This window comes from Ambystoma mexicanum, unplaced genomic scaffold, assembly GCF_040938575.1.
Source record: "Ambystoma mexicanum isolate Mex_15411 unplaced genomic scaffold, UKY_AmexF1_1 Mex_scaf73, whole genome shotgun sequence".
NCBI classification, from domain to species: Eukaryota; Metazoa; Chordata; class Amphibia; order Caudata; family Ambystomatidae; genus Ambystoma; species Ambystoma mexicanum.
In genome coordinates, this window is record NW_027182492.1 from 713,074 (window position 1) to 734,484 (window position 21,411).

The window sequence follows — 21,411 nt, forward strand, 5'->3', positions numbered from 1 at the left end:
TTAGAGAGGATGTCTCTGAAGATCTCTGCTAGGATGACAGGGTCTTGTGAGAAGGGCGGTGCTAGGCATGGAATGTTCAGGTGTGGTTGGATATTTTCAGCTGTGAGCTTTTTAGAGCTTCTTGCTACCGTGTTAGGGGCGGCCGTGGTCGTTTTGTAGCTGGGGGCTGTGGGGATAGTGAATTGGATACAGTTGTGGTCTGTCCAAGGGAGAGAGTAGTTGGACATGATAGAGAAGTTGCAGTTGTGATCCACAATACAATCTAGAGTGCGTGCTTTGGTGTGGGTTGGGTTAAGAATTTTTTGGGTGAATCCTATGTTTGAGAGATCCTTGGAGAGTGTGTTTGCGGCTTTGACTTTGGGGTCATTGAAGCCTAGATTTAAATCACCTAAGAGAAGTGTTTTCGTGGATTTCTTGATGTTGTCACTGAGTAAGTGGGTAAGGAGTCCCTGGAACATAGTGGTGGATCCTTGAGGCCGGTATATGAGGTGGATATTGATGGTATAATTCGGCGATAGGGATAGTTTCACAAATAGTACATCTACGCTACTCTTCCATGGATGTGGTGTCGACCTTATTGATAGGGTATCTCTATATATTAAGGCTCGTCCCCCTCCTACTTTATCAATCCTATCCTGTCTAAGAATTGTGTAGCCTGGTGGCATAGCTAGGGTTAGAGCGGGGCCAGATGCCTCGTGTAGCCATGTTTCTGTGATACCTAGAATGTCTAAGTCTTGACTGAGTATGAGTTTGTTTATTTCCAAGGCGTGGGCGGTGAGAGAGCGAACATTGAGCAGTGCCCATTTGAGATCAGCAAGTTGTGACTTGTTGTTTGGTCGCATTTTAGGTAGGCCAGTTTTGGCCGGTAGGATAGGCGTTATGTGCTGGTGGGGTGAAGGCTGAAGGTACTGGGGCTGTTTGGGCTTAGCTTTGAGCGCTGATGGCATTGAGAGGTTAGTAGGGTGTCTGTTTGACATACGGGAACCAAGTCTGGAGTTCCTGTAGGTGGTTGCTGTGGGGGGAGAGAGAGAGTATGCATCGGGTGGGTGTGGGCTCTGAGTCTATGGTGTCTAGTGAGACAGGTGTGACTGTGTGGGAGTGTGCTGGTTCCATCATAGTGTAGGACGCGGCACCTAGGTCATTGCTGTACTCAGTACTGCGTAGAGCAACAGAGTTAGGTGATGGTATTAGCATGTGCGCGGTCTGGTGATTGGTAGGTGGTATGTAGAATGTGTAGAAGAGCGCTGGGTAAGTGAAGAGAATATGAAGAATGCTGAGGTGAAAAGCATGCTGTTTGGTGAGAGCTTTAATCTTCGTGGTGTTTCGTGTTTATGGTGGCAAGGTATCCTAGGATAGTGGCAAATGTGGTGGCGGTATAGGGTGAGCAGTTAAATGCAATGTGGTGGTGTCTCACAGGTACTTATAAAGAGCATTATTCAGTATATGCATATGCCTAGGTAATTCATTAAGCGGTACTATCATACAGTATTTGACTACGAATAACAGCTAAATCAAGGGTATCATCCTACAGTATTTGAATATGAATATCAGTTAAATTGTGTGTGATAGTATTGCACGAACGCTTAGTGGAGCATCGTTGAATATTTGGCAATAGCGTTCTGACGAGAGCGCACAAAGATTAACGCTTTACTATGTACTCTGAACGATACCAGGTCAAGCCATACACATTTTGCTTTTTTCGGAACAGTTGATGAGACTCAAATTGCAACAAGGGCCAGTATACTTGAGTCCGTTGATATGGCTGTGTCAGCACCGAGCAGACCTGACAATGTCAATAAAGTTACTTGAGATTGTGTGCTAGAGTTCCGGTGCACTGATTTGACTCGTAGACCTTCCAGGCAGCCGTGTAGTTGATAGTCTGCAGAGCCACCTTTCATTCATGAGAGAGACTAAGGATAAGGATAAGGCTAAGTAAACGTGTGACTTGAGAGTGAGGTGGGCGAATGATTGCACTCAGAGAATCGAAATGTAAGGACTGAGTTTCGGTGGGGGACACTTAGGGGATGGATCTTACCGCATTGGTCTGCTGTTGGAGATGCAGCGTTTCTGGCCCACTGGCCCTACATGCCACAACAGGTTCAGGACAGGAGCCTTTTGCGGTGCCTTCTGCGCGGGTCGGCTGCAGTCCTTAAGTGGGTGGTACAAGACTTAAAGAAGAGAGTTAACTGCTTGTAACACTGAAGATGCACTAGAAAAGTCTCATTGGTGTAGAAAGGAGGAAGTGGGAGCTTTGTGTTTTCGCAGCTTCTGCCTCGTGAGGTAGCAATCGGAAAGGGAGACCCAGGGATCCTTTTCCACTTTCTCTGATCAAGGATTATAGATTTTTTTTTAGGGGAACGGAGAAGAGGGGAGGACCTCCAGGTTTCGCTCCTGCGGATTGCTAGGCAAGGCATATGAAAGCGGAGGAGGAGTAATCAGCTGCTTATTTAGGGGGTTGATCCCCAGAACCCGCCTCAGCTCCCACCCCCTTAGATGTCCGCAAGCTCCAACACCATGATCTTCATGACACTGGGGCATCTTTCGTTATGATAAGTAACCTTCCTTCTGCATGTGTTCCCTTCAATACAGAATATAAATATAAACACACTTTCATGTTTTCCATATTTTATTTTCAATAGTACATCTGAGAATATCATGTGCATTTGTTTTATGTGAATTTGTTAAAAAAACATTATTGAAAAATATATGCTGCATTCTTTTGCCTTCTTTTTTTAATCGGGGTTTATTCATGACGGCTCCCGTATATTTTTTAATTATGAAACTAGAGTGGATGTTTTGTGCCATCATCCCGAGTTAACCCGAGGCCTTAGGTGTGGGCTCTTACAGGCACCCGCTTGCTTAATGGGCATGAACACTCTGCTGGACCGCTTCAGACTTACATCCTATCGCATCTGCCCACCTCGTTGTTGCTCGGGGAGGGTGCGATGGCATGCCACTCTGCTACCATGTGCCCCACATGTGCATTGCTTGATGGGCAGGGAGGCAATGGCGATATTGGTGTGCCTCCATGTGGGCACCTCTTGGTGTTTTGTGTGTGTGTGTGTGTGTGTTTTGCTACAATATGTCCTCTACGGGATGTTGATTTGTTAGCCTCTCACCCTTTCTCTCCCATATTTCCTCTGGCTCATCATCGCACCCTCAACCAATGACCCCCCCCTTCCTCTATTCACCTTCTTATTCTATTGCACACCTGCACCCCTTATCACATCCTCCTTTAAAACGTTGCACTCTCCTCTTAGCACCCTGGTGCCTATTAATGCATAATGCAAAGAACAACAGCAAACGCCAGAACTATTGGCATTGCTAATGCTTGTTTTGGGAATGCCCCCACAAATTCCCTACCCTTTGATTGCCCCTACCTTTGAGTATTCTATCGTAGGGTACAGTTTCTTGGTTTGTCAAACTGCTCAATTGAAATAAAATTCTTCGACTCTGGTAACAGTCATAATTATTAAATTGAGCTGTCGGTGATGCCTCTTCTTCTAAATGTATTGTCTTTGACTATATATTATGTGAAGCTAAGCAGTAAGTGATGTCCCTTCTGGTAAATGGACAGTCTTTGACTGCATACTATTTAACGCTGAGCTGTGAGTAATGTCAATTTTACTTAAAGGTGTGCTGTCTTTATTAGATGGTTGGACTGTGGGTGTTGCATCTTCACATGGAAGATATGCTGTCACTTGCCAATATGCACATCAAGCCTGGCAACAAGCTGTATACCTGTATCAGGGAAAGAGCGGATAGCTCCATGGGTAGCGCAACCGCTTCAGGTGAGGTGGACATGAATTTCATTCATCCCCGAGGAGGACTCATACCTTTCTCCTTCTGAGGTCCCAGGGGTTATTCACCCAAGAACAGGTCATTGGGCTGTGTTCGTGCTGGTAGAGAGATTCCCAGACCGCCCTTTGTTTTGCATAAATTAACTTTGGGTTTCACCCTAAGTTAACAGGGCGATCCAGACGTAGACCCCTTGCTCACTGTTCTTAGAGAGGCAACAGTTTCACTTCACTGATGATGCCCAACAAGGCTGAAACACGTGTATGGGGTTACTGATGGTACTCTTGTTCAGAGGAGAATTGCCTAGCATTTCGGCACTGGACTGCCCCTGGGCAGGACACCGGCTGATATGCGGGGAAATTTCTTCTCTGTGAAAGGGACAGTGAGCTAAAGACTTGGTAGAGTCTCTCCCAGGGGTTATTCACCCTAGAACAGGTCATTGGGCTGTGTTCGTGCTGGTAGAGAGATTCCCAGACCTCCCTTTGTTTTGCATAAATTAACTTTGGGTTTCACCCTAAGTTAACAGGGCGATCCAGACGTGGACCCCTTGCTCACTGTTCTTAGAGAGGCAACAGTTTCACCTCACTGATGATGAGGCTGAAACACGTGTATGGGGTTATTGATGGTACTCTTGTTCAGAGGAGAATTGCCTAGCATTTCGGCGCTGGACTGCCCCTGGGCGGGACAAAGGCTGATATGGGGGAAATTTCTTCTCTGTGAAAGGGACAGTGAGCTAAAGACTTGGTAGAGTCTCTCCCAGGGGTTATTCACCCAAGAACAGGTCATTGGGCTGTGTTCGTGCTGGTAGAGAGATTCTCAGACCCCCCTTTGTTTTGCAATAATGAAGGTAATAAGTAACACTGTTCACCAAGGGCTGTAATGGATACCCAGTGATATCACTATTATGTAAAACACAAGAATTAAACAATGATTAAGAGCAACTGACTATAAAATGTACAACCTATCGAGTACAGACACCTCAAATTGGCCAATATCTCATATGTGTAGCTGTTCTGATCATCACACTGCATTCTGCTACTTGTAATCTTTGTTTTCTGCACTCAAAATAAAGCTTCAAGTAGTGTACAAGAATAAAGTGTGCCAAACAACTCATCTCTTTCAAAAGCAATATTGGTCATTTATACAGTGCACACCAAGGCCTCAATTGACCCTTAGCTCGCGTTTGAAGCATCAATTGTGAGACATATTACAACTTTCAGTGGGCAAGGGGCCTCAACTGTGGCCTGATTATTCTTTTGTTTTATTCATATATGGTTCTGGAGTCACTACAGGTATCGTTACGAGGAATCCTTCCACAATTCAACTATCTTTGTGTTTTTAATTTCACATAAGCCATTGGTATTCAAACATTATGTTGTGCCCACCTTGAGTGGAAATGTGTTTAGGCCCATCCTAGAATAACCAGATGGCACCATATAGCCAGGTCACCACTTTTCTTATCCTGTACTTTCATTTAACACACTCATGCATTCTTGTAATTGTAAATCTCAGTTGAGACCATTTGACTTAAATACTGGATACCAATGATTTGTTAACAGAATGCTCAGGACTGACAAGGTTCTGAACTCTCTCCCAACAGACACCAAACATCAGATCACTATACCAATATACCCAACTTACACACCTAAACCCGGGCCACTGCATCCTAGCACCAACGGGTACACACGTCTCCTCTCTGGACACAAATGGCTCAATGCTCTTGACACAGAACACATTAAAACCACTACCCTAACCCACCCCCCTGTCTTTTCGATCCATCAGATCTTCTGGAGATCATGCAAATGACAGTGGAACACTGTGCAAATAAACATAACATAGAACATAATACAACATAAAACAAAACACATAATTTAACATATAACACTCATGATACCAAAACATAACATAACATAAAATAACTTCATGATCCTGGACTCGAAGGCCGATCAGAGAACCAGCCTTGCAAACCTGGACAAAATGGAGAAGGGACAGCCTTACAGATAAATGCAATATGCCTGCCCATAACACTCAGATCAAATACACCTTGGAGAAAGTCGGTCACTCCGACCAACTTTTTCACTCGATCACAAATAAAGAACTAACACCACCCCAGAACATTAGTGATACTCACCCTGATGCCTCACAACACGACAGGGCATCTGCTTTCAGTCGAATGGTAGATTGAAAAACTACTGGTTCAGTTTAGCTCCTTAAAAGCCCAAACCATCTCTCTCCCTTCCCCAACCAAGCAACTCACCTTTCAATCTAGTGGATCATTTTCAATATACACATGGACCACAACATACCCATGGCCGCTTAATGCTTGCTAGCACCAACCTGCCAATCACAGGAACCCTTGCAGAGCCACTCAGAGCTCATTGCATGACCAGCTGCAACCTTGAATAATAATAGAAATGTAGTATTTATATAGCGCTATGAACCCTCAGGCATCTGAGCGCTGCTTATTATTACCCACGGTGGAAGGATGAAAGGCTGAGCTTGGTCCTGCCAGGATTAGAACCTGCGTAAGCAGAGTCAGCACAGATGTCAAAGCAAGCGCTTTACTCGCTGTGCTATCAGAGCAGTGTGGAGGCAGAAGGAATACAGCCTCTTGCCTCCACACTAGCAGCTCTTAGGGTGTCCCTGCACTGCCATCCAATAGCTGCTGGGTTTTCCTTTCAGAATATAAGACACACCTCTATAACACACAAACCGCATAGAGCCATGCCATCACGCAAGACTCGGGTGCTTCCGATCTGCACTCATCAACACCACAGGCCTCACAGCTGCCCCTTGCTCTAGCCCAAAAAGCTCTCCCCGTACTCTCTTTTTGTGCAGAACCACGTACCATAATTCCACAATAAATGGCAGCCTTGTGTGCTAATCAAGGCAATGTTATATAACATTATAATTACAATTACATTGTGTAGTAATAACTCTTACTAGAGCACTTAAGAGGGAGCTATAATCCTCGAAGCACTAGATGAAAACAGGCTATTATTGTTAAACGTGTAATAAATCGAGGAGTTATATTGCTATGGGTTATTTGTAAACCCAAAGGCTGCTCCACAGCACCGGGAGGATCATTCAGAAATGACCGCAGGGCTGCAATGTTGGAGTTGTAACGTGTGATTGCAGCAGAGCTGTAATTGGGGTACTCTCGGTCGGTTGAACCTTAAAGTTACCTTTTTGAGGCGAAAGGATAGTGGTGATTGCATACTAGTTACCTCCATCGCCATGTATTTCGTCATTAATTTGTTTTTAAGCTGCAGCAACAAATAATGACAAAACATGTTTTCTATGAACGTCGCACATTAAAACTCTGCAATTAATACATGCTGGATAGGTTGTGACAGTCTGTATTACATTGAACCAATTTTCTTTGTCTGACACCTATTCTGAACTTTCATAATGACACCCTTTTTAGTAAATACTAGCAGCCTGGAAAAGTATATGCCTACTGAAACCAATTTTGGCTGTTTTCCCTGATTTGTTTGTGCCCCAGTTCTATTTGTGCCCCCTGGATTCCCCCCCAGTAGTGATTTCTAGAGACACCACTTCCTGTATGATTCCCCTTTCACCATTGGCCCTCATTTTTCCCATTCAACCTCCTCACATTTGTCCCCCCTTCAGACAGTCAACTCCCTGAAGCCCCACTTTCACCCTCTAAGGCTCGTTGAATTTGGCCTTCATATCAGGTGAGTCTAACATTACAGAGGGTCCTAATGCAGGTGTGTGGAAGCAGCCTGGGCGGAAGGCTGCTGAGGACATCTCCATGACTGGTGGCTGACAAGGAAAGGATGGCGGGGGGTGGGGAGAACATCATGTTTTACTTGCATGAAAGAAACAAGAGCCCATTGCTTGATGCAGCTGAACAATCATTCCTGCAAACTCTAGGCAGAAGCATGCTCGAAACAGTGGTTGATAACTGGCCTTTATAAAGGAGCTATTGCACACATCAGATTGGAAAAATGAAAGGGCTCTCCAGCAGTCCATATGGATTGCAAGTAGGAGGAGCAAGGACAACCCCTAATTAACCACAAAAGACAGCCATGATGGGAGAGGCCACAATCAAATTTAATTTTGTAATATACAATTATGTGTTTTAGGGATTCCATAAATGTAGAGAGATCCTTCAATGCTGACATGCACTAACATTTCAGGTCCATCCTAGGTCACTTCTGCCCCTATTAGGAAGAACAGTACACAGAGGAAAAGCATTCTTTGCCTTCTACAGGACAGTCTGATTTCACTAAAGGGCACTATCACTTGCATTATGACTGATGTGGAATGGAGCTGGAGGAAGCTCCATTTTGCATGTTTTTCACTATTGCAACTTAATGTCAACGATGCCTCATTTGGCTCTGGTATTTTTTCTTATGCACCCTTTCGCTGATAGCACCATATAGTGCTGTAAAGAAGGCCAACAGCAATGCATTTGTACATCTTGGCAGGTGTTATTTGATCACGATTATTGGCAGAGTAGATGCGGATAATGCTGGTCGAGAGCAATCACTCAGTCTGCCAATGCAAATATTAGAAATTAATTCTGGATGATTGACTGAAAATGTGGTGCAACTACCATAGTCTACAACCTATGCATGCCACTGTGTGTTATGTCAGAGCGTTGCTGGCTTGTGGACAGCATGGTTCACTTCTGGGATGCAGCTGGTTTGAAGATGACATCATAAGTGACCTCATAGCCATCACTGTACATGTAGAGCTTGTGGTCATTAGGGTTGTAGGTTAGGCTCTGCACCACCTCCATTATCTTGTCAATGAAGATGCTCACTTTCCCTTGCTGGCTAGTCTTGGTGTCATACATGAAGAAAATCTCTTCTGTGCGGGTGTTCACTGCTCTTGTGGCATACAGCACACCACAGATCATGAAGGCGTTAGTGACCCCTGGCTTATACTGCGAGGTGGTCCAGGTCTTCTCCACTTCCAGGGAGCTTGCATTCAGCTTACTGATGACGATATTCCCAACACTGTCCTCTGTGGAATAAATAACCCAGAGTCCTGATTCATCAGCTTCAAGGTCAATGTCTTGCCAGGCAACCCCAGCATAGGAGAACCGGTTGTTAAACGTGGCCAGAGGGAGGGCCCTGGCCTCATACGTATTTGTCTTCAAATTGTACTTGCACAGGCTTCCTGAGTTGTAGCAATTGTAGTAGAGAATGTTATTGTACATGATCATGCCACTGCCTTGGCCCAAGTATGTGTTGCCTTGAAGAGTCTTGTCTGTGTATTTTTTATATAGCAGTAGGTCATCTAAGGAGGGGTGTGAGCGGACAATTCTCATTATCCGACTGTCGTCTAATGCAGAGATCCAATACATGTCTTTGTTGCTGCTGTTCATGAAGGAATCCTTTCCCCAACCACCATATTTGAAGGTGAATCCTCTATAGTTGAGTTGCACTACAAACGGCTTGCTGACATTCACAAAACCTCCATGATTGCAGGTACCTGATGGCAAAAAAAATGGATACTATTATTTCTAGGAATGTACATATTTGCATACACTACATTCACTGGAACACAATGATTTCATCCTATCATAACTCAATATTATTTCCCTTTACTTCAAGTAGCTATATTTTGTTGCCTTTGCTAGATGTCCAGGCCCTCGTGCCCGATAACCATATAGGCCAGGAAAACTAGCTCTTTTTGCAGATTCCCATGTCACAAAATTATACCTAAAATGTCTTAGTGTTCTCGTATTGATCTTCGAAGACTAAATGTTGGCCACCTGCGTAACCAACTTCTTGCTCTTACTTCTAAGTAAGTTACAGTGATGATTTATTTTGTATACTTCCTCTTGAACTATTCTGTGCCCATATATATGTGATAAAGATTCTAAGAACCCAAATTACTTTTTTTAGTATAGATAATCTGCAGTTATGAGCACATTGTTTCATATGAGAGAGGATCCAATGCTGTCAATGAAATGACTACAAAATCCTTTCAGTGAGTAAGACTCATGTAACAATGCGAGATTAATAAATCTCCTTAAATATCACTATCACTCTTCCCATCTTTTTCAAATCACTGGCCAAGAAATATTAGTTTTTTATTTGCTATTTTCAAAATGTATAAAGTGAAAAACCCTGAGCCTAAGCTACTTGGGCACTATACACCCCTTTATAAATATACAATAGCCAAAAATAGGCACACTTAAATCATAGCATTGCCATAAAAATATAAAAAGTAGCAAAATATAGCGAATAAAGAACATACCGTAATGCCCTCATGTCGGTTACACTCAGCAAAAGCCTGCTCTCTCTATCACAATATCATACCAATGCTTCCACCAATAGAGCAGGCTTCCTCCAACACTGTTAGCGTTTATCTTCTAGCACCAATCCTAGTAAATAGTACCTCAACATGTGTATTTGGAGATGGAGTGAAGGCAACATTTTGTCACTATTTGTTGAGCCCATTTCAGTTAAGTTGTTCTTTCCCAAACTTCTCTGTGGTTTGAGAAAAGTTGTTAGGAGAGTTCTGTCTATAATGCTATAAATAGGCCATGTGCATTTTCAAATTCCTTAGTAATCTTGTTAGCAGAGGCAGAGGCAGGAGGTTGCTGCAGCAGTTGTGGGGATAGGTGGAAAATTGAAATTGGATTTAGTGGAAGGAGCGTTAAAACATTAAAATAGTATTTATTTGAAATGGAGTTAGACAAATAAAATTTGATTAACTTGAGGGGGAGTTGACGAATATTCTTTAGTTGAGGGTGAGGTAAAAATGTGAATATGGTTTAGTTGAAGGAAAGACTTACAACAAACTTAGGTTTAGTTGACGAAGAGCTCGAAAAATGAAATACGATATGCCACCTTTTTGGGAGTAGTAGAGGAGAGAATTCATGTGACCACCTCACATGACAAATGCATGTGACATTTCTTGACAATGACTAAGGCGTGAGGATAAGTAAGCAACTTTAGGAGGAAAACCACAGCGATTTAACAGAATCCCTAATTGGATTCAAAGCAACACACAAAGGAACATTGGGTACATGTTGAATTTGAAGATTACTTTAAATATTTAAAAAAAGATATAACATAAAAAATCAAAAGTAGATTATACTCTTTAATAAGAACAACATGTAAAAAGTCAGTAATGTACAGATGGAAAACCACACAAAAAACATAGAGGGATGTTTCAATAACAAGGGTACAATCAATTACTCATTAAACCTACACAGTTCTAACCAACCCCTGAGTTACGATGGACAGTTATGCAGAGTAACACAAAAGAAAACACACACTATCTTGTCAACAACCAAAAAACAGAACCAATATGTGGAGTGCTACCGCCACCAAACACGGTGAGGCAAAGAAGAAAAAAAGAAAAGGAATTTTAGACAAAGATTATACATGAAAGCAAAGCATCTAATATGTTCAATCAAAAATAACTTGGAGCAAATCCTGCCGACCCGAATGGGTCGTACGCATGGGGCTGCATTACCATGTCAGTCCCTTATAGTTCATGCAAAGGCGATGTCATAATCATATGTTAAATTTCAAAAAAGGGGTAGGAGAAAAGACCCTCTATTTGGCCCCTATCTCCTGACCTTAATCACATTGACATAAGTCGACATACAAACTGAGCAACTATCATCAGAAGTTTATTCACCAACTGAAGTTTTGGAAAATAAGACCCTAATGTTAGAAGGCCATGCCTTCTTCAGGGCGAAGAATTGTTCACATGGTAATGTGATTAATACATTGCAAAAGAAAAATGAAAACAATACATACGTCATATACTTACTGATGGACTTACTATATTCAGTTATCTATCATGTGTATTGTTAGGTGAGATTTCCAAACAACACCCCAACTGAGGTGAGGTGAGGATAACATCCAAGAATTGCTTGGACATGGGAGGTGTTTACAGTAGGAGGTTATAACTAATTATGCTGAATCTTTGTGATGAGATAAAAAACACAGAATTGTAGGTGATTACATTAAGTGGCTGTAACTGCTTGTGGCAACTCTTTGTGATGGAGGAGAGAAAATATTAGTTGCACATAATAGTTTGGGGGCAGGAGATTACATTTGGTGGTTGTAGGTGTGCATGCCAACTTTGTGCAAAGGATGAGGCAAAATACTTGTGTGAAGAAAAACACATTGTAATTGTTTGGCGATAGGAGATTACATTTACTGAGTGTGCCAACGCTTTGTGATAAGACAAGGCAAAATACTAATTGTGAAGGAAAACTCATAAAAGTCTTTGTAGGCAGGAGATTACATTGAGTGGCTGTAACTGAGTGTGCAAAACTGTTTTGAAAGACAAGACGAAATACTAGTTGTGAAGAAAAACTTTGAGTCAGGAGATTTCATTCACTGTTTGAAGCCAAGTGTGCCAACTACTTGTAAAGGATGAGGAAAAATACTATTTGCAAAGAAAAAATCTCAGAATTGTTTGTCCGCAAGAAATGATATTCACCGACTGGAAGGGGGTGTGCAGCACACATATCATCCGTTAGGAATGGAATAAGAGAATCCCAGTGACTACGTTATGTGTCCTCCATGCACATTTCTTGCATGTGGGAGCAGAAATAACTATTTTGGGTGGTGATATGCACCCAGGGACCTACATGAACCGGGGAGGTATGATCATATAGGGCATTTTACATCAGCCACTGCTGGGTGACCTGGGATTCCAGAATTCTGCATGATAAACTGAAGGCATCCATGTAGAATTCAGCAGCACCTTTTGTATAAGAGATAGCACATACATTGTCGAAGGAGGAGGGGGTTCAATCACTTTTTCTGGAGAAGATATGCATACACTGACGAACCTTGAGAAACAACTCACATTCTAGTAGAGCAGGATATGGAGATTACCCGGTCTACACCAGCACCTCATTCCAGTGATTCTGAGAATAATGATGATTATGAGCTAGAAACAAGTTATGACCCATCTGTGTCCAGGTGCTACACAGTATTTTGGAAACCACTAATAGTAATGAGGAGAATCGGGAGGACAAATGAAGGTGACTAAAACAAAGGAAGTATTCTCTGGTCCATACAAATATAGGAAGTATTTTTTAGGTTTCACAGACAAGCGGGAGTATACGGGAACTTTGTTTTTATAAAAACCTTTGTTACAGAGGGTCTGGGCACCTTTCATAAGGGAAGGCAAGGGAACCAAATGGAAGAAGTCAGACAAGGTCTAGTAGGAAAGACAAACAGCCACATGGGATTAGAAACACAAAAGGGAAACAGCTTTTCAATCCTTTTTGGCTAGTAGGGAATTCCTTTAGGGATTTCTTATAATTTCACCAAAGATAAAGACTGGTGTGACGAAATACAAAAGGCCATGCAATCCAAACTAAGCCTCCTCAAAAACAAAATACTAGCCACTAAACAAGCCCTTCCAAACAAGCACATCCCAGTCCCACCGCCTGCCCCTGATCCCCCCTACCCTTCTCCTTCAAACCCATTCAGGAAAAAGACATCATCAACATAATGAGGAACATCAAACCTTCTAACTGCAAAGGTGATGCATGCCCAGCCTCCATTATCAGAGACTGCGCGGAAACACTAGCTCCCTTCCTAACAGCCTTTGTAAATGCCTCCTTTACCACAGGGAAAGTCCCTGCCTCCCTCAAGGAAGCGTGGGTCCGCCCTCTTCTAAAAAAGCCATCGCTTGATCCCACCTCCCCCAACAACTACAGACCCATCACCACTGTCCCCTTCCTCCTTAAAATACTGGACAAAGCAGCCTACCTGCAGGTCCAACACTTAATTGAAGAGAACAAACTCCTTGGACTCCGACAATCTGGCTTCCGCCCCAGACACGGAACCGAAACAGCCCTACTTGACCTGAAAAACCAGATGGACGATGCGAGAGACTTGGGTAAACCAGCACTTCTCCTACTCCTCGACCTCTCAGCGGCATTCGACCTCATTGATCATGGCGTCCTTTGTCACCATCTCTCCACCACCGCCAAATTCTCCCCAGAAGCCACAGCGTGGATCATCTCCTTCTTACAAGACAGAACCATGCAAGTATTCTCGGACCTAGCCGCCGCTTCACTTACCATTATACTCTGCGGGGTGCCCCAAGGCTCCTGCCTCTCCCCCACGCTATACAACATCTTTACACGTCCCCTCTTCCTCAAACTCGACGCCATGGGCATCTCCTACACCAATTATGCTGACGACACACAGATCCTCCTCACTCTCACAGGTAACTACACCACTGACTCCCTGACCCTCAACAACCTCTACAACACCATCCAAGCCTGGATGGCAGACAACGGCCTATGCCTCAACTCCGACAAGACGGACTCCTCCTGGTAGGTTCTCCCGACACCCAAAAAAATCTAGATGCCCAATTCAGCCACTTCACCATTGACTCCATTAAAATTCCAGTTTCCGACTCTGTCAAAACTCTGGGAGTTTACCTGGATTCCAGCCTATCCATGGACAGACAAATAAACGCAATAGCCTCTGCAGCTGCATATCATGCCAAACTTATCAATGCAGTCAGACCCTTTCTCTCAAAAGAGAATTGCACCAACATAGCCAGAGCCATCACCGCCTCTAGGCTAGACTACTGTAACATACTCTTTCTAGGAACCTCCAATAAAAACTTAGAGAGATTACAAGTAATACAGAACAATGCGCTCCGGGCAGCCCAAGGCATTGCTAAAGGCATTGCTAAAAGAGAACACATCTCTGAGGCCAGAAAACTAGCCCACTGGCTCCCGATAAAAGAAAGGATCTTATTCAAAGCCCTTACACTGACCCACAAGTGCATCCACCTCACTGCTCCTGCATACCTCTCACAAAGGATACACCCCGTCTCCTCCACCAGGCCAATCAGATCACCGTATACCAACATGCTCTCGGTGCCACGAGTAAAAAAAGCAAAAGCGGGCAGATCCAGCTTCCCTTATCTCGCGCCCTCTCACTGGAATGCCCTACCACCCACTATCCGTGGCGAAGTCTCCCTCACTACCTTCCGCAAAACGTTGAAGACCACCCTCTTCTCATAAGGCCAGACACACAAGCATGAATACTTTCATGTATACAGTATTATATGACCAAAAGTAATATCTGTAACAACATTATGTTTTCCTACTTCATTCACAATGTGTCAACAACCGCTACCATGCCTGTACCATGTAACTAAGTTTATTGCAAGTAACAGCGCCTCAATGCCCCTGGGCTGCTTGCGCGCTATATAAATGTAAATAAATAAATAAATAATTATAATAAAAGACTACCAACCCTGGCCAATGTCCACCCAAGTCCAACAAAACTCTCTGAAACCACAAGTTATCAGTCTACCCTGTGCACTCCTACTATTATTGCCAACCTAAATGCACAAAACAAAAGTTAAAGTCAGCTGGGTCTTTTTAATGGTGTGGCCGAACAGCCGAAGAGATTTTAGTGGTCTTATTAGCCTTCCAAATTTCTCCAAGAGATGTGCTGTTTCTAATTGGCCTGCCAAACTTGGACCCATCACCAGAACTCATGTCTGAGTTCTATTTTGGGCTACTGGTGGTTCATGTGAGAATTTGAAAGTCCACTCAATCCTGGTTACGGCATTTGATTGAACATGAGAGTATGGCCAGGCTAAAGTTCCCCCAGGCTTAGTTGGTAGTGGTGCTCTAACTTTTAAGCTTTCCACAGTCTTCTTCTTAGAGGACTACCATTGTCAATAAAAGCCAACAATTCACTGAGGCACATCACAGTTCTTCTTGAAGAAAAAAACAACAATCTTGTTGAGAGGATACCATCCCCAGCACCATCTGGGAGCACCAACTCACCTCACCCAACATGGTAACTTGAGGCTAGAGTTGTGCTTGACATGTGTGGGCTAGTGGGCGGTGCTCGACTTGCAGACTGCAATTTTACTGATTGTGAATTGGGCAGCATTTGGCATAAGTGACCCGGCTTGACACCTTGCCTTTCAAGGAAGTATTCTGCCTCAAACTCCAGTGGTGAAACATTTGCACCATTCATCTAGCCTTTGGAGTACTCACCCTCAACACCATATGGGAGTGATGACCCACCACACACCCAGAGAGTCCATTGACACCTGCAGTGCTCCTTCCTCGCCACCCTGGGGCCTGTGGCATCTTCCTTCTCCCTGACTGAACATGGCAGCCTGAGGTACAGTTCACAGAGCTCCAGTCTCTCTCCTGCAGTGTCCCTGAAGACAGATTGGGACTCACTAGGCCCTCCTGACCAGGCGTCGCTCCATATGCAGAAAGACCAGCGAGGACTCACTCTGGTGGCTCAGTGTAGGGCTGTTTTTCCAAGGGTATATCCACTTAGCCTCTTTGTTGAGGTCATGGACCACCCCACTGGAGTCTCCCTCAATGGGAGTCGTGAGTAGCACTACTGCTGGCAAAAAAAATAACATATGTCCCACTTCTTATTCTATTCCCTTCCACCCTACTTACACTGTGCTTTTGGTCACTACCAACCTTCTTAACCTAGTAATTTGGTTACTACTGGCCTAACCTGTGATATTGATTACTACCAGCCCATTTAAACTGTGATTATTCTCACTACTGGCCCACTTAAACTGTGATTTTTGAAGCTACTGTATTATTGAACCTCTGATATTGGTCACTAACATGCAACTTAACTACCAAAATGATATAAACACCATGTGTTTCTCGTTATGCCTCCACTAACTCCATCCTCACCACATTCCCAATTACCTCTTCAAAACATGCTCTACTTAACTCTCTCCCTATCTTACAGGGTCCCTGCCTATCCTCCTCCTATATCCCACTTCTCCCCCAGGCGTCTCTATTGCTCTTCCTATACCCATCCACCACTCTCCCTCCGCTGTAACCCAACCATCCATCTAAAGCATAATTAATTCTAATCTCGTATATTCAGTACATGTTCCCTCAACTACTCCTCTTCCAACTCATCTACTCTCTCTGCCTCCTACCAACATTACTTTGGGCCTCTGGACTGCGCAATCCATCTGCAACTAAACCTCTTTCATCACTAACTGCGTTAATCCCGATCACCCAAAACTCTCTATGAGGGCTGTCACTGATCCCTGACTCCTTAGCCCTGTTTTCCTGGACTTTAAAAAATGCATCCTGTAACGTGTCCCAAAATCCAACATGGAGGTACTCCTGCTACCTTAGCCCCCAGACCTTGTCTTTACCGCAAAACATCTCTGACTCCATCTGAAATGCCTACCTATGTCAGATACCTATTCACACATCCCCCAAGACATAACACTGTACATTACCACTAAATGCAAGATACTGACCTCTGCATCTGCAAAGTGAATACATTGTTGCTCTGTCTATGTGACTATATGGTCTTTCCAATGGGTCAAAGCTAACTAGAAATGGATACATGCACATTCTGCCACCCCCAACGAGAACTGCTAGCACTAGGTCGCCTGCTAATATATTTTGTGCCGTCTAAATCTCTTTGCCTAACTGGGATGTTGCAGTTGCATCCCAACACTACAGTACCTGCAGAATGAGCAGGGCCTCTGGCAGACAGCACAGAGGGTGCTTTTTCCTGCTCCAGCTGCTAGTGACATAACACATGAAATGTACCAAGACTAATTATATTTTCCAACTTAAAGGCACAGCAATTCAAAGCATACAACAGGTGTATTTTTTATACCTTTTGTATCTTTTAACACTAAAGTTTGAAAAGTGAATCTCAAAAATGTAAAATTTCGAACTAAAGCCCTATAATCTTATAATACTGTTAAGATTGCTACAATTGTAAGGAAATTTTCAGCCAAGCGTTTCTTGGCAAACTAAAGGGTAGTAGGAATTTAGAGCTCACTAAATTTCAACAGTAGTCATGACTTTCGAATAGCATTGTTACCTTTTTCAGTATTCTAGAGATTGATACATTAACCAAACTCTGGAACAATATGTGGTTATTACCCATATTTCTTGATCATCTCATTAGAAAATGGGCTAATAAGGATCTGAATCATACTGATCAGCTGATCAACTCTCCACTCTTTTGAACACTGCAGTAGAATGTGGTATACATAGTAACAACTTTATACATTTTCTTCAAATTCAGAGTTTTTAGCCTTAAAGAGTAACTCCCTTAGACTTGTGTGTGTGGGCTAGCCTTTTCTAAACCATATTTCTGACAGCAGCTCAATTCATATTCTGTATGTTTTATTGATGGTTGAATTCCGTCTAGGGAGATAGCCCTATCCTGGATCATTGTCATGAAGCATTTGTAGAATATGATATTGCCCTGCATATTTACCAGAAGGAGTTTAGAAATCATAGAGAAGACACTTCTTACATGTAAGTATAAGGTACAGGATTGCAAGCCCAATATTTCAGCTTTACTATGCCCCTGACAGCATTATTCAAGGACCATGCAAACCATATTTCGCAAGAGACCACAAACGTATTTTCAAAAGTAACTTTCGAAGTTTGGTTCCAAATATTTCTACAATAATGTATATCAAAAACTATTTAGACAGTGCAAACCGAATCCTAGAATAGAAAATGGTGCAAATCCAAAAAGATATCTATATAATTGTTTGCAAACATACATAAATAATAAATTACTTTATATGTTACTTAACAGAATTGACCTACAGGAAAAATTGATATACAAAACCAACACGCATAACATATGAATTCAACTCAATAAAGACCCTCAATTGCCCTCATCAATTTAAAGTGCAGTTGTGTAATAAATACAACCCATACATCTCACACATATTTACATACAGACACACCATGTACAAAAAAGCGAACTTCTTGTCCATTTGTGGACTTTGGAAAAGTATCTTTATTTAGCCAACTAGGTTTTGGCTGTCATGGTATTTTCGACCCAGCCTTCTTTAATGCCTATGCATTCTTCTCTAGAGGGTTTTTGTTTGTTTGTTTCTTTGATGAAACATGTAATTTTGTATTCTGAACAAGTGAAGACGCAGGAGACGGTTGCTTCAGTTCTGTTTATTCAATCTGGGGCTGATTCTGTAGTAACACCATGATGTTCTTTAAATGATCATTTATTTATTCGTTTCTGGCTGGCTTTGTTCCAATATCAATGCACATTCCTTTTGCTGGTTCATAATTATAATTTTGTTTGCAAAAAGATAGGATAGTTCATAGAATGGATTATTCAGTTTCTCCTTTTGAGGCACGTCTTTGGTGCAGCCTCGTGTGAGCGGTGATTGAGCATATTCTCTTTTTTGAATGTTTTCTTGGGGGTGGGCATTTGGGATAATGTGGTTGTGAAGATTGCCCTGGTCCAATCATTTTAAGCAGACCATTAATTACCTTTGGGGGCTCCAGTTGTCACTTGTCACATAATGATATATTTTTAAATCTCTTGTTATTGCTACGATGCAAGGGGTCCGGAACGGGAAAACACTTTGCATACACTTTGCATACCTGATAGTGCTACTTCTTTTAATGAAACAACAATGTTTCAAGCGTCTTGTGTCCCCGGCCCCACACCACCTAGATCCTTATTCTAATATATAGAATCTTTATTGAGATGTATGTATTTAGGGCCTGATTTTCAAAAATGTTTTCAATGGGACTGTCCCATTTTGAAAACATTATTGTAAATCAGGCCCTTATTGCGGTATACTTACTTAAAAACATATAATGTGAAATGTTTTGTTTTGTGTCTCTCAAAAGAAAATGTTTCATACTGTGTTAACCTGGCATCCATCCCTGCACTCCTCTATCTTTTCCATTTCCCCTGAATCCAGATGCTCGCTCTATAAAGATGATCAGCTTGTACTTGTTTTTCACTTGTTGACATTGTTGACTATGACATGGCATCGTGGTCAACGAAACTGGAAGTAAGAGAATAAGAAAAGGTAAAGGGTCCGATTCATGGATTTTGGAACAGAAATCATGCAAGTGCCGCGTGCCGAGAAGGTCCCTGCGCATGCCAAGGCGCAGAGAAGAAAATGCACGCACAGCGTTTTCATGGTTTCAAAATTCTTAGCCATCGTAAAAGTAAAACACACTGTGTGAGGAACGCCTACAACACGCCAAAAAGCAAGCTGAATCCCAAACCAGGTGCAACCCTCTGTGTCCATCCCTGACCCACCATCCAGTACCCCTGCAAGAAGGTGCGCCCTAGCTCGCAAGCCCAGGCTGCACCCCTGCAAAAACGCAGCCTTCCCTCGTAAGTGGAGGCAGCACCCCAGGGGGATATGTGCAGGCTGGGCAGACAGAGTGGGGGCAGCAGATTTTGCATTCTGCTCACCAACAGGGTGATTCCTTTCAGAGTTTGGCTGAGGGCATAGATAGGGTGGCCACTTCCATGAACCCCCCCAGCAACACAGGTGGTGCAACAGTTGCAGGCCATGCGGTCCACATGCCGCTCCCACAGACTGCGAATGGAGGCCAACATCAGGGGCCGACGGGCATATCTGCAGTGTCTGCAGGTATCCCTGCTTGCAGAGGGTCGGGCACACAGGGATGCCTGAGGCGTGAGATGTTGGCCCACAGGACTGCAGTCTGTGAGGAACATGCAGCCACCAGAAGACTGTTCGACCAGGTGGTGTTAGCATTGAGGCAGACAATCTCTGAGGAACTCTGTGCCACCCATGAGGTTGTGCATAGTGACCTCACAGCCCTCAGTCTGCTGGTGCATTGATCACTGTCATGCCTGGAGGCTGCCACTGAGGACCAGGCCAGGGCACTGTGTGGTCAGCCCCCAGCACCACTTCCCCCTGCAGATTCAACGCAGGATGGGGGTGCCTGGTCTACCATTGCCATGAGGTCCATGAGCCCATGGAGGGCATATGTATATATATATATGTATGTGTATATGTGTATATATATGTTTTTATTGCACGTCCATGTGTACATTGACATGCACCCTACCCCTCCCCACTCCTGAGCGGAACGCCCCCCCCCTGTCCATGATGGACACTTTTAATTTATTTTATTTGTGTCCCTTTTGTAGACCCCCGGTTTATTTAATTTTGGATTTTTATTTTTAACTTGAGTTGTGCAGTTGCCCTCTCAAGGCCATGACATATGCAGTGGACATGCAGTCATGCAGAGTGAGGTCAACTTGCTGTTATGCTCACCTGGTCTCTGCGGGGACGTTGGGCACAGTTGGAGCCCTCCCTTGACTAGGCTCCCCTGGATCGACTTTCTCCCTCAGCTGCTGCGGAATTAACTGCTCTGGATGCTGATATTGCCCCTGAGAGAAGATGAGAGGCAATGAGAATGGTGTGGTAGTGTCGTGATTCCCCTCGACCCTTTCGTGTAAGAACGAATTGCTCAAGCGTTTACCCATGCAAGCTCACCTGTTTATTTGTAATGCTGAGCTCTCCGTCCTGCTTCTTGTAGCAGGGGTGCTTGGAGTGGACCTAGTTGCTTCACTGGCCAATGGAAGTGGTGATCCAGACCGGCTGCGACCAGCCACTTAGAAGGTGAGTCTTTTAGCAATGATTATTGTTCATTAATTATAATGGGGGTCATTCCGAGGTGGGCGGTAAGGGGTCAGACCAGACATCCTTAGCGGATTCTGTTAGGTGACCAGGGAGCAAATAACGGGCCCGCTATTTACAGCCCCGTTATTAGCGCATTCCCCATTCCCATTGAGCCCTATGGGGGCTCGAATGTGAATGGGGAATGGTATTCGGCATGGG

General features: G+C 43.6%; 1 protein-coding gene across 2 annotated transcripts in view; it reads right to left on the reverse strand.

Annotated features, from left to right (window-relative positions):
* Positions 1–7,714: 7,714 nt before the first annotated feature.
* The window catches only part of LOC138562835 (olfactomedin-4-like), a 503,030-nt gene continuing 489,333 nt past the window's right edge, over positions 7,715–21,411 (reverse strand). For both annotated transcript variants that reach the window (XM_069642808.1, XM_069642807.1), the window contains one exon: positions 7,715–9,264. In XM_069642808.1, coding sequence (XP_069498909.1) covers positions 8,450–9,264 — 815 coding nt within the window. In that variant the 3' untranslated portion in view covers positions 7,715–8,449. The remainder of the gene's footprint in view (positions 9,265–21,411) is intronic.